Source organism: Meriones unguiculatus, chromosome 3 (assembly GCF_030254825.1).
Source record: "Meriones unguiculatus strain TT.TT164.6M chromosome 3, Bangor_MerUng_6.1, whole genome shotgun sequence".
NCBI classification, from domain to species: Eukaryota; Metazoa; Chordata; class Mammalia; order Rodentia; family Muridae; genus Meriones; species Meriones unguiculatus.
The window spans coordinates 164,570,062-164,583,122 of record NC_083351.1 but is presented as its reverse complement, the minus strand read 5'-3'; the positions used below and the strand labels follow the sequence as shown (position 1 = coordinate 164,583,122).

The window sequence follows — 13,061 nt, the reverse complement described above, 5'->3', positions numbered from 1 at the left end:
ATGTACAATATAGGGAACCAGGGCGCTTACTTAGCTGTGAGGTGCTCATAGGACCTAGTTGCTATCATACTCATCTCCCATAGTGTCTCAGTGTTGGAGACAGCAAGGAACAAGACATCAGTCACTGTAAGACACTGTTCCTTATTTAATCTGAACTAAACTTAGCCCTCAACTTAGCTCTGAGACTATGGATGGAAGCAGTGGATCTATTCTCTATTGAATCTTAGAATCAGTAGGCTTTCACTCCAAGAAGGAATACTAATATTCCAACCCAAGCCAACGAGCACTTCATAAATTGCCTTTCTCTTGAGCAAAACACACGTGTAGATGCTATCTACTTAATTGAACAGGAGCCTTCTCAGATAGCGGAGTCACTATTTTGCCTAAAGAGCAACATCCAGCTTTAATTGTGTATCTCCAAGATTTATCAGACTGATATATCTTCTTCAGTGTTTACCACTCAGCGTGTGTCCATCACAAATAAGAGATCAGCCACCTTTTAAGAGATGGTGGGGAAGAGAAAAGATTGAGAGCTTTTATGAAAGTAACACAAGTAGCTTAAAAAAATCACTTTAGTTAGGTGTTCAAGCTATGAATGGGCTACTTAAATATCTTATGTGTGGGTGAAGGTGTTAAAAACATACTTTGCTAACTTCTTAAACTGACAAACTCCTCTCTACCCAACAAACACCTTGATTGCAGGAAATTCAGGAGAGAGGTCTAGAGACAAAAAAAAAAAAAATCATTCAGTCCATGGCATGCATCCTTCTATTCTGAAAAATATAGTAAGCCATTCCAAGGAATTCTCTGCTTTTTAACTCAAGGAGTCCCTGCTACCTGACCTCTACATCAAGAAACCTAGGGATCATTTCTTCTTTCTCTCACCTCCTCATTCTTGATTTTATATTGAATCTAAATAAATTTATATTTATTTATTGAATATATATATTTATTGAATCTAAATAAATCTCTATCTATATCAAGCTTCTCTTCTCAGCTGTGGATGTTAATTTTTCACATAGGTTACTTTAACTGTGTTCCAAGCTGGTCATCTGTCCTCCGGCTTTGGAGATGACTCTCACTGAGGCAGCAGCTTAATGGCAATCTGAATTGCAAATTAACTCTAATTTATGCCCAGTTGTGTTCCACATCTTAGCATACGTGAAAGGTCCTTCATGACTGTCTTCACCACCCTCACCTGCTTTAGAGCTCTATTGACTACTGTTTCAAAGGTGAACTATGCTCTTTGTCAGAGCATACTGTTTAGTGACTGTCAATCCTTTGTTCTTGTAGATGATGGTTATAGCATAGCTTCTATTCATCTTTCAATGACAATCTCAGGTAGAATCTCTGGGAGAAGAGCTCCCCTGACTCCTCCAAGTGGGGCTCCTCCACGTGAGAGCTCCTAGGCTCCCATGGATTCCTGGGGCATGCCTCAGCTGGCTGTTTCTGAAGCTACATCAACAGAAAGGACACACACACTACTCTCACCGATGGGGTGGTGAATGTGTGCAAGTCAGGGCTTTCCTGTCCTGCACCCCTAGCATTGCACTGGGACCAGTTGTAGTGCATAGTTAGTAAATAAGACCAAGAAAAAAATGCTTGCTAAAGGTGTTTAACAGAAGTAAATCAAAGGTACAACTTGGACATATTCATATATATATATATACATATATATATGTATATATATATATATGAATCTTTTACAAATTCAGATGTCACAATTCCCTCCAGCCCATCCAAGTCAACAGCCTAGGGAAGTGAGAGGTTGTGTGAGTGCTCAACTTCTGTATGTGGTATGTATAGCTGAGGCTAGGAACCAATGGCTTTGCCAGTATGTCAGACCGATAAAGCATTGATGCTAAAGGCACCTCTATTCCTAAAATTCAACATGATCGCTGCTATTAGGCTCATTTGTTTTCTCAAGCTACCCCTCCCCATTGTAAAGGTTCTCTAATTTCATATGTGCATACCTTGGTCTACCAGCTAGGCCTAGCCATAGCTTTAATGTGGCAGTCACTAACCAAGCACATGCTATGGAAGAAGCCTAGCGACTAGAGGAAGAGAAGGGTGTCAGGTGTTCATGAATCTACACTGGAAGTCTTTTCTTCAAATGCTTCCTCATTCTCTTGAAATGTGACTTTTAATAAGCAAGCCATGCTTGTCTCTTTGTCTCTGCTAATCACAGCAATGAGCAGTGAGAATAAACAGTGTAGTGTGTATTTCACACCCTGACATAATTCCATGTAAGTATTACACAGAATAGGAAAGCATGGTTTAGAATTATTATCAAAATTGCTAGCATTTGTGGGAGGAATAAGGTACTGAAGTTTTCCCCTTAAGAGTACTTTTTAAAACCTGGTGCAGTCACTCATTCCTGTAAGCAGGAGAATCATACATTTCTACACAACGAGACTCTTTTCAAATGATGAAAGTTTTTTTTAAACAGTAAAAAGGGGGGAGGGAGTCTTTGTAAATGATTGACCAAATATCAGGAGAAAACTGATAATCAAACTCAACGTGTTTTTTTAAAAAAATTTAATGAGCTATAAAATAAATAACACTTAAATATTAAATAAATTATTTACAACATGAAAAAATACTTTATCTCCATACATTTCTTTATGTACAGAAATAAGACTATCATGAAAAATGATGGCTGAAAGTCTGAAGCCACCAGAAGGCTCCGCTTCCTTCACAGAAAGGAAAACCAATACGTCACTTCCGGTCCGAATTGGCAGTGACTCCTTGTTATCCTGTGAGGAGAGAAGAGTGCCAGAGGTAAGTTGCAGTCCACTGTGGCTTTGAGAAAATTTCTAAGAATCCGAATTTCTGTCATCTCCGTTTCTGGGATAACCTAGGAGACGTGCTAAATAGTCTTACAGAAAACCACCACTTTGGCTTGATTCCATCTTTCTTTTCTTCTTAAGTTATCTACGTGGGAAACTACAAATGCTTATGCTGTTTAAAACCCTGCTTAGTAAAAAAGGCAAAATATACACTGTTAGACCTAATTAAAAACTAAGATTAAGTGTTGCAGTATTTATGATATACAGTTAATTTAGGATAATTAGTACCAGGGGTATGATAATGGTAGCTACCAGTTAACAGGCAGCCACCACAAGCCCACACAGCATATTAATATCCTATTCCATCCCTATGCTTGTACTGAGTCTTACCTTAAGATGACATATTTTTTAAAAGTGCAATGAATACGGCGTATAACATTGGTATGAACAGTTACCCATTTCATGAGTTATAATCATTTGGAATGTTTACTAAAAATAAAACTTCCAATTGGGTAGACCTAGGGTATTTATAAGTATTTAACAATCAACTCACGTAACTATGAACTCCAGTGAGTTAGGGACACGACATTGTCGTTCTGAAATGTTTAAAGATATGATTGTTTTGACTGGACCAATTTTTACTGTGTCCATCTCCCTGCTCCCCTCTTTTCTAAGGTCTTCTTCACTAACTCTGTACTATGTACCTTTTGCCTACAAGTAGCTCTTCCTACTTAAAGATAAAACTATAGATTTATACCACACTACTCTCAAGTGTGTGCCCCTTCCTTTCTTTAAAGTAACATTCTTGTCACACTTCCTCTTTTTTCACAGGATAAGCTGACCTTGGCCTTCCATCCTGTGAGCCCACCCTGTCATTACTGCCTTTGTCTAACCAACAGTCACTGGAACCAGGCCATATCTGTTTCTAAAATGACCTGTTCACCTCTCAGTATTGCCAATCTTTCCTCATAATTGCTCTCCTGACTTTTAAGCTCTTTCCCAAGCTCACAAAGGCCATCTTGGGTATGTGACCTTTCCCAGCTCCTAGGTTCACTCCACTGGTTTCTCCCATTTTGGGAATGTTTTCCCTCCCACTCCATCAGTTTCTTTCTTATTACACGTATTTTACTTTCCTCATTACTTTGATTCCTTATAGTTTCTCTCCATCTACTAAGCATTATGTTTTCCTGAGAACAAGACCAGAGCTGCCCACATCTACCTTCCTTTTACAAAACTAAAGTCAAGCTTACTCAAAAAATAACATTTCCCTAAAACAGCTGTTCACGCTCATTCATGAACAGGACTAGATTTCCTGTTTTGCCTTGAGGTAAGTGCTTTTGTGTTTCAGAATTATAGTATCTAACGATAGTAGCTGTACTCTTAAAGGCCAAACCTGTACTGTCTTCAGCTAGGCTATGGTGTGCACATTCCCAGTGTCCTGCCGAAGCCTCCTTCTTTCTTCTGCTTCTCCTTCATATTCCCTGAAGTGTCGTTTTCGAACCCTTTGGAGAACACAGAATTCCACTGTTAGCAAATCCTACCCACCTGTGCAGTGGGGATTGTTATGAAAATGGGGACTTTCTTCCTGTGACCTCTTACAGACAAGCACGGTATGTTGCTTTGTTGCACTAAACCAAAACCTAAACCCAACTGCAAAATCTTGCCAATATTCTTCTTCAAGAGGACATTGATCCTGCCACGATAGAAACACATTTCTAGAACATTGAAATATAAATGTATATTCAGCATGAAAACTTTCGCACAGTGTAGAACTGGAATGTCTTATGTGTTGTAGGTGATGATGGACTCCACACATACAATTGAATCTATTTGAACGAATGTAAATTTCTACCTAGTGAATTTAAATGATTAGAATTTATGCACCATTTACAAAACAACTTTTGTTTTGTTTATTTCCAAATATGTTTACTCCTGATTCTGTTCATTGTTGCAGTCGATTTTCAAAACCCCATAGTTTAAATTTTGAGGGTTGTTGTCTGTTACTTTCAGTGATTCCTGAGTTATTCTACCATACATTACTTTTAAATCCCAAAGAATGCCGTCATGTTTAAAGAAGAATATTCACTTCAATTATGAAAAAAAGAAAAACACTCAGTAATTGTGGCTTAAGACTAGTGTTGACATTGCTTCAAATATAATAAGAATTTAGAGAACATAGGAGGAGAAATCAGTTCTTAAAAGTGACACAGGCCTATAATCCAAGCTACTCAAAAGGCCAAGACAGGAGATCAAAATTCAAGGAGAGCTTGGGAAATGTGGATCCTGTCTCAGAAAGTAGAAACAGCTAGAGAGGTAGCTCACCCTCTGAGTACTTGGCTACCATGTATGAGGTTCTGAGTTCAATCCCCAGCACTGCCACAAAGAAAACAGAGTGCCAACATGAAACAATGGTCATTCTACATTCTTCCAGAAGATTAGAGCATTGAAAGCTGAATAGCTACAGGTTCATTTATTGTGAAATGCCTTCAGCTCACATTTTTTTCCTATTCTTTCTATGTCCTTTTCCTAAATGCATTTGCATACCTGGCTTGAGGCACTAGAAGAAATTCCAGGTGTGCAAAACAAATTCAAACCACACACCAAACTTCATGTGCATAATAAAACAGCTTTTATGTGTCATTTTATCACTATCTGATTTGAATTTAAGATTACAATAAACAATGCCACGAGATAACTCCTGTATCCTGAAGAACAGCAATGATGGATCACGTACAGCATCCAGTTGTTAAGAGTAATTTACCGAGACCTAAAATTAGAATAATGAATCCACTGCTTTTCCCAAGCCCTAGTAACAGTGAGTCATCCGAGAGCCACGCAGGCCCTCCTCCAGCTTCCCCTATCCAGTGGCTTTTGACTGACAGACAATACCATCCTCATGTGCCCATCAGTGCCTATGACCTAGGACACTGTAGTGTGGGCATTCTCTGGTGCTGAAGCGAGGCGTGTGATCTGCTGTTGCCCGGGAAAGAGGCTGTGGGAGGACCACAGTGACAGAGTTTGTCCTCACTGCCTACACCATGCCATCGGGAGGAAGTGTTTTGCCTTGTTTCTCAATACATTCCCACACTCTTATACCCGAGAAGGACAAAAATAGGTCTAAACTGTAAACCAACCAGCACCATGCCATGAAATTACAAGCGCAGAACTTTGCATTGTACTGTGAGAAGAGACATATTTTTTCCTTGGCTGCTGATTTGAGCACTGGTAGGTCATGTGGGGGTGGGGGGAGGTTGTTCTTGTTTTTGTTTTTAATGCCAAAGAAGTATGTTTGGTGCCATGAGCTTAATATGACCCCGACTAGTTTCTAAGAAGCTTTATGCTTAAGTTTAAAAACATTCATAGACGATACTAGCACTTTCTGAGTTTCAGAAATAACTGTTATCAAAAATATAATATGTAATTAAATATCAGTTTTTAAGCTAATAAACGTTCTAATTCTGGAAGACAGCTTTGTATGGCATTTCAGTGGTAGTCAAAGTGATGCAATGTTTGATTCTGTTCTGTTCATGGGTTACACGCCACAAAAATAAGTCATGTAAAATATGACAGTAGAGCCTGATGGAAATACTGACAAGAGTTAAATTCTGAAGTTGTGTTGTACTTACTGGACTGTGATAAAAATGACAATCGCTGTGAGGCTTATGACAGAGATGAAGACAGTTATCACTGCTAAGGCAATCTTGGATAGGTCACTCTCATCCCCACTTTGAGTCTTCATGGATTTTTCTCCACACCGTACACCAAAGTAATCATGATGACAGCTGTAACATCACATTTCACAAAGACAATTGTTGAAGAGGTTCTCTACGACTCAAGTTAACTACTTAATGAAAAGATCACTTAATTTCATTTAGAAAAGCCATGCCATTGTCTGTACTGCAAAGCCATGAGACATGGAATGAATTCTAGCTAAAGATCTTTAAGAACAAGGACCCTTCATGGAGATAATCTAGAAGCCCTGCTCAGTCAGATGTAGCCCATGGCAGTTCAGTCTCCAAGTGGGTTCCCTAGTAAGGGGAATAGGGACTGTCTCTGACATGAACTCAGTGGCTGGCTCTTTGATTACCTCCCCCTGAGGGGAGAGCAGCCTTGCCAGGCCACCAAAGAAGACAATGCAGCTAGTCCTGATGAAACCTTATAGGCTAGGGTCAGATGGAAGGGGAGGAGGACCTCTCCTATCAGTGGACTTGGAGAGGGGCATAGAAGGAGATGAGGGAGGGAGGGTAAGATTGGGAGGGAATGAGGGAAGGGGCCAAAGCTTGGATACAAAGTGAATAAACTGTAATTAATATAAAAAGTAAAAATTTTAGAAAAAGAAAATTTGTGATTAGTTTGGGTGTGAGGGTGATATTCCAAAAAGGCACGGTGAGTTGTTCAGTGTGTTCCTTTAGGACCAATTGATAATTTCAATGCCTCATTTCATAGTTATTACACTCCACTCTCATATAGCTTAGTGTTAGGTTGGGAGGGTTTGGGAACATTAGAACATCATGATCGGTTATGTGATCAATACTTTAAGATTCTTTTTCTTTAAGGCTTAACATAAATGGACAGGCATATGTATGCACATGTGTAGATGTATATTATATAATAAAATGATGTCTTACGCCAGTAGTCAAAAAAGTACAGTCTGTCTGCCCTACTTTTTACAGCCTTTGAGCTAAGAACTTTTGTCTAATTTTATGTGCTTACATTTTAATTGGGTGTGCAGACAGAACATTTGTTCATGAAGCCTAATATTTCTAGTCATTGATCTACACACTGGAAAAGTCAGCGGTTTTCTCTAGGTGGGGGTTTCAGACATGGTGTAGGAACTGAAGAATTTTATGTGGTTCTAAACCTACTTGCATGAGACCTCCTCCATGTTCTCGATGTATCTGCATTCACCGTGAATGCAATAATTCTGAAACTCGGCAGCACATGGATTCTTCCTCTTCTTCTTTTTATTTCTTCTACCTTTTCCACTTTTGCCTCCCTTTTTCTTTCTTTTGGGTTTTTCTGAAGTCTTTTCAGCTTCTGTCTTGTTTTTCTTGGGCTTAACCACCTGTTCAACTGGAGAAAAAAAAAGAAGTTTGACATGTTGAGGTCAGATTTACTGTCAACATTCTCTTTTCATCTTCAAAATTATCTGGAGTACGTGAGACTGTGACAGCACTGAGAACTATTTTTGCCTCATTATTTAACACAACACACACGATAAACCTGCAAAGAATATCTGTGTCAGACGGTACTTACTAATCTCTGTCGCAAGCCACTTTAGCCATTTTACCTACGTATGCACAGAGTTAGAGGCGCTGTAGCTCACATGATACAGAGGAAAAGAAATGGTTCCATGCAGACAAGAAGCTTGGCCTAGGACAAGCAACTGGAAAACACCGAGCTGACAGGTTCAAGCCTGTTTTGTTTGTTTGCTTTTCCATCAGAGCATTGTCTGTTGAGTAAGGACAATACCATTGATTAAGATGTGGTATGAGATAGATCTGCTGATTTTACTTCCCCACATGAGTCTTAGGCTCATGCTCTTAAGTTGGAAGTTAGTGAGCACTGCATGAGGGTGGAGAACACTGGAAAACACTTATTACTGAAAATAAGAACAACAGATACCTTTGGGGGGGTGTCATTGTTGTGTACAATATGTTTAAAACAGCACTGAAATATCTGTCCCTGATGCCTCAGACTGTCCCCTCAGCTGATCAGATCTGGAGTCTTAGGACTATGAAAGGCATAGTTAATTACATGCTAAAGACAGGGAGAAGAAGGGTTGAGTTGTTTACCATTGTGCATTTTGTTGTGCTCATCCTCAAATAAGTGTGCATGACAAAGAATTTAGCAGAGACCAGCAAGAAGAAAAAAACACCACTAGTCCCAAAGGCTCTGCAAGCACCCATCACACAGAACACAACAGAAATATTAACAGAAGGCTAACAGGGGTGACAGAGACATGGTCTCTGTCTTAAGAAAATGATAAATAGTAGGAAAGTTTTAGCAGGTTACTTTGATTGCATTAACAAAAGCTAAATTAAGAAGCAGTGTTAAATAGGTGCCCATGCAGTGTTTATACAGAAACTTTCTTCTGGTTATTCTAAAGTGCAAGTTAGAATAAGCCCTCTAGGAGAACTGTTTTAAAGGGATATCACTATACATTATTAGGTAGAGGTGAAGTCCAAGCCCAGTAACAGTCACTGTGCTGAAGTGTTGCAAGAGACAGGACACTCCTGGTAGCTAAGCAAACAGCCTTTCAGATGAGTTCGGCCAACAGTCTCAGCTTTATACACAGAACTGCAATTCTAGGCACTAGCCGCTTGCTCCACTAACAGTTTGTCTGGCCCCCAGAAGTGTTAACAACTTAACAGGTCTTTAAGAGGCCAGCTGCTGTGCACCGTGGTGGTCCAATCTAATCCCCTTTTCACTACATCTATTAAAAACAACAACAACAAAAGAATGAGAATCAAGGCAGTGAAGTAGAATGCCCACTGAGGTTCATCCTTCCTGTTATTGACCCCAGTCTCTGTACCTGTCCTCACCCATTCTTGCTCAGCTCCATGAGACTCCAAAGGAGGAAGAGTCAGGGAAGCTGCTGGGAAAATCTTAGGAGACCTAAAAGAATTCTTAAATCCCTTCGCCCTGCCTCCAAGGGAGATGCTCTCAGATCTGACTTATCAATGGCCTCTTCTTCCCTCAAAATACAAAGCAAAACGAGGGTAGTAAGCTTTCATCTGTCTCTCCCCTTCTCTCTCTGCCTCTCTAATTTAAAAGAAAAGGTGTTTTTAAAGATATGTTTGATTAGAGCAAAAGGAAAAAAAGGGGGGTCACTATTTGGATAAAAATAAAATCTACACATACTTCTTTAACATTTCTAAAGGTCAGTCATTATTTCAACTGTTCTCTTGTTTGTGTTAAAATGCAGTTATTTGAAGACAGGTAGTGTGGGGGAGGGGACACAAATGCTGTGCTACAAGGCCCACAGGAACGGTTAGGTTAAGGACTGCCTGTGCTCCCAGAATCGAGGTCGTGTGGCACATTGGGAAAGAACACAGTCCCTGAGATCAAGCAGATTCAAGTTTGAAGTCTGACTCAGGTGCTTGCTCCCACGACCACATAACCTTTCTGAGCTTCAGTTTTTGTGTAAAATGAGCACGATTTCTACAGACCAGAGTCGCAAAGATTAAACATACACATAACATTTTAGTTAATGCCTTGGACCTATAGGTTGCAACCTACACACAGCTCTTGGTAGGATACAAAATAACCACACCACTTTGCTAAGGGAAAACCACAGCTCACAGACGTTTTCTCCGGTCTCCTCCACACTCACCTCTGACTGAATCGTCTATAACATAGCCGGATATTTGTGGCTCATTATCGTACTCTTCTGAGTAGTCATAGTCCCCCGTGGAGGAGAGTTCACTGCCTGAAGGCATTTCACTTATGGTAGAGACCTCACTTCCCGCAGAAACCGCAAGTCCACCAGCACTGTGGTCCCCAGAAAACGGTCCTCTTCTCCCGGAGGAGGTGGTGTCATTGAGCTCCAACCCAGCTGCATAAGTGCCTGCAGGAGAATCAGAGATGAGTCTGGGTGCTTTCGGCTCACTAAGCGAGCAGAGCAGACTCGAGTGCCTCCTCCTATCAAGGTACGCGTGCTTTTTTTTTCACTCTCTTCTTTGACTGAGTCATTCATAAAAGCAACTTCACAGCTTGCCGAGAAGCAAACTCAGCTGCTCCAATTAGAGTCTCCTGTATCTGGGTTTTCTTTTCCACAGATAGCCTGCATCAGTCTCCACCATTTAAAAAGTCCTACCAAGTCGAGGCAGTAGGATCACGGAACAGGCAAGTCTCAAGTAGCCTCTCCCTTCAGGTCTCATTTGCATGTTTGCTCAGATGCTCTCACCTGCCTCCTTTAAACCCGTGCTCAAACATTTTAACACTTGTTTGCAACTGTTGTAGCTGCACATAAAATGCAAAAAGTAGTGCCAAAGGTGGCCAAGAGCAACGACTTTCACTACTATCTTTATCCACTATTATTCCCACACGGAGAAAAAGTTGCGCACCAGGTAACCTTTGAAGAGCCCTAAGTTCCAGACCTTGATTTCCTCTTTGATTTTTTAAAAAATCTCAAAACAGCACTGGCAGCAGCAATGCTTTCAACGCCCCCCCACCCCACCCCGGGGGCGCCTTGAGTCTGCTTTAGAAAAGTAAAAATAAAATCAGAAGAATAGAGACAGAAGGCAAAGAACCATCCTCAAACCCTTCTGGAAGGAGGAAATTCTTGTGGAAATCATTTCACCCGTCTTGACCTCGGTTTCTTTAGATGTCAAGGGAAAGGTTGGGCTACAGTGACCTCTTATGTCGTCGTCAGCTGATTTTAGTGTAGGTAGGTATTCCCCGGCAGCCTGGTCCTTGGGTCATGCTAGAGCCCCCCCCCCACCTTGCTTCTCTCACCCTCTTAGCAAGAGCAACTTTGGGGGAGAGAGCTAAGGGGGATCTAGTCCCCAGTTCAACAAATTTCAGGGGGTCAAAAGGCGACAGCATTCAAGGGGCAGGAGCCCTGGGCGGCGGCTGCTCACCTGAACCTAACAGGATCAGCAGCAACAGCACCGGGAGCGCCCGCGGGAGCAGCGGAGTTCTCATTGGTCCCGCGGGGCGGCGGCGTCTGGGTCTCTGCGGCAACAGGACGGCGGCGGCTCGGGGCAGCGGCAGCGGCAGCAGCCGGACCGCGGAGCAGCGGGCGAGCGCCGGCGCGGGGAAGCCCAGCCCGCCGGGCTCCGCGCTGCGGGAGCGGCCAGCGCCTCGGGCTCGGCTGGTGATGTCCGGGCGGCGGCCTCGGGTCAGGAGGGGAGCGGAGCGAGCAGGGCGCAGGGCGCGGCGAGCACCTGCCTCTTTATAGGCCCGAGGGAGGGAGCCATAGCCCGTGACGTCACAGCCCGCCGTGGGTGGAGGCCGCGGGAGGTTACTACCCCAAAACCCGGCAGATCGCAGCCCGGGAGGAAGTGGAATCGGAGCCCTGTCACGGGGAGTTGCGGGGGGAAGGGAATGGGGAGGGAAAGAAACTTTCCCACGCGTGTTCTAAGCTGGAGTAGCGTTGCTGCGACGCTGACCGCCAAAGCCCCAGATCACAGGTTCTGAAGAGACACTGCATCTATGTGGACGCGGGCAGGACAGCAAGCGTGGACACCAAGTAGCAAAGTCCCATGTTAGGATGCAGGGCTTTAACGAGCGACCACGGCTTGGCGCTGCTAGCCTGGAGACTTCAAGCAGGATAGAGGAAGCTGGCTAACTGAGAAGAGACCCAAGAGAGCCTGCCTGGAGTGTGATGGATTGACTGGGGCAGCCTAGGGCCCTTTCCCACCTGGGCTCTGAAAGACTGCAAATGATGGGAGATGTCAATTAAACACCCTCTCCGGGGCCTAGAGCCTTTTTTCCCACTTGGACTCTAAAAGACTAATGACTCAGTTACCAATCAGACACCCTCCCGGGTGTCTCAACTTGCTGGCCTTTTTAGCAGTGTCGAATTAGGCATTAAGATTTCGGCTGGACATGACCAGCCTGAAACCTGGGCTGTAAGATGAGACCAAAATCCAAGCGAAACTCCTCACCTCCACTGCCTCGCTAATACCTTGCTGGGGTCAGGATGCTCCCCCGTTTTACAGGCGAATAAGAGGCCCACGGGGTGGGGGCTGGGGGGGACGGACCCAGCATTCTCTTACAGTTCTGCGCAGAATTAACACAGCCAGCGAAGGCGCCTGCCGCGTAGATGTGATTCACACTGGTTTGGCTCTGAAATCTGGCCCTCGCCACTCTGATAACGAGATTCAGAGCTAAACTGACATGGAGTTAGGGTTGCTGGGCAGAAGAAAGTTTCACAGAAGGAAAAAGAGGGCCAGGTGACTTAGTTGGGCGGGGCCTCTGCTGTTCAAATTTAAAGAATCCACTTCCAGCCCAAATGACGACACATTTGTGACTCCAGCACCCAGGCTAGAGGATCTTCACTTCCAGGCCCACCTAGGCTACAGAGCAAACTTTGAGGCCTCACATGGAGTAGCAGAAAGACTGACTCAAAAAAAGCATCAAGAGGAAAAACCCGAAGGAGGGGCAGGGGGGTTTTTAACGAGGATGAAAAGAAGGGAGAGGCGGTTGCTTCCCTTGAGTAGCTTTGATGTTCCAGCAACTCAGAAATGGAGTTTTAGTGATTCAACGAAAACAAGACATGCTTTCTCCAAACCTTTACCCTGACCTGGAGATCCGCGTTTCTCC

The 13,061-nt window shown here is 43.0% G+C and overlaps 1 protein-coding gene across 1 annotated transcript; it reads right to left on the bottom strand.

The window, feature by feature from the left end:
• Positions 1–2,521: 2,521 nt before the first annotated feature.
• On the bottom strand, positions 2,522–11,918 carry Areg (amphiregulin). The gene is made up of 6 exons (XM_021655914.2): positions 11,375–11,918; positions 10,126–10,359; positions 7,655–7,862; positions 6,416–6,571; positions 4,183–4,291; positions 2,522–2,756 (listed from the first exon to the last, which is right to left on the bottom strand). Exons 1-5 carry the CDS (start codon positions 11,436–11,438, stop codon positions 4,198–4,200), a joined length of 756 nt encoding a protein of 251 aa, XP_021511589.1. The 5' UTR covers positions 11,439–11,918; the 3' UTR covers positions 2,522–2,756; positions 4,183–4,197.
• Positions 11,919–13,061: the final 1,143 nt, after the last annotated feature.

What these genes read in the sequence shown, in the direction of transcription:
- Areg (XM_021655914.2), bottom strand. Translation starts at nt 11,438, where the DNA reads ATGAGAACTCCGCTGCTCCCGCGGGCGCTCCCGGTGCTGTTGCTGCTG. An exon ending in GCTGATCCTGTTAGGTTCAG is followed by an intron (nt 10,360 to 11,374) that starts GTGAGCAGCCGC and finishes ATTCTCCTGCAG; the next exon opens with GCACTTATGCAGCTGGGTTG. An exon ending in ATGGAGGAGGTCTCATGCAA is followed by an intron (nt 6,572 to 7,654) that starts GTAGGTTTAGAA and finishes GTGATGTTACAG; the next exon opens with CTGTCATCATGATTACTTTG.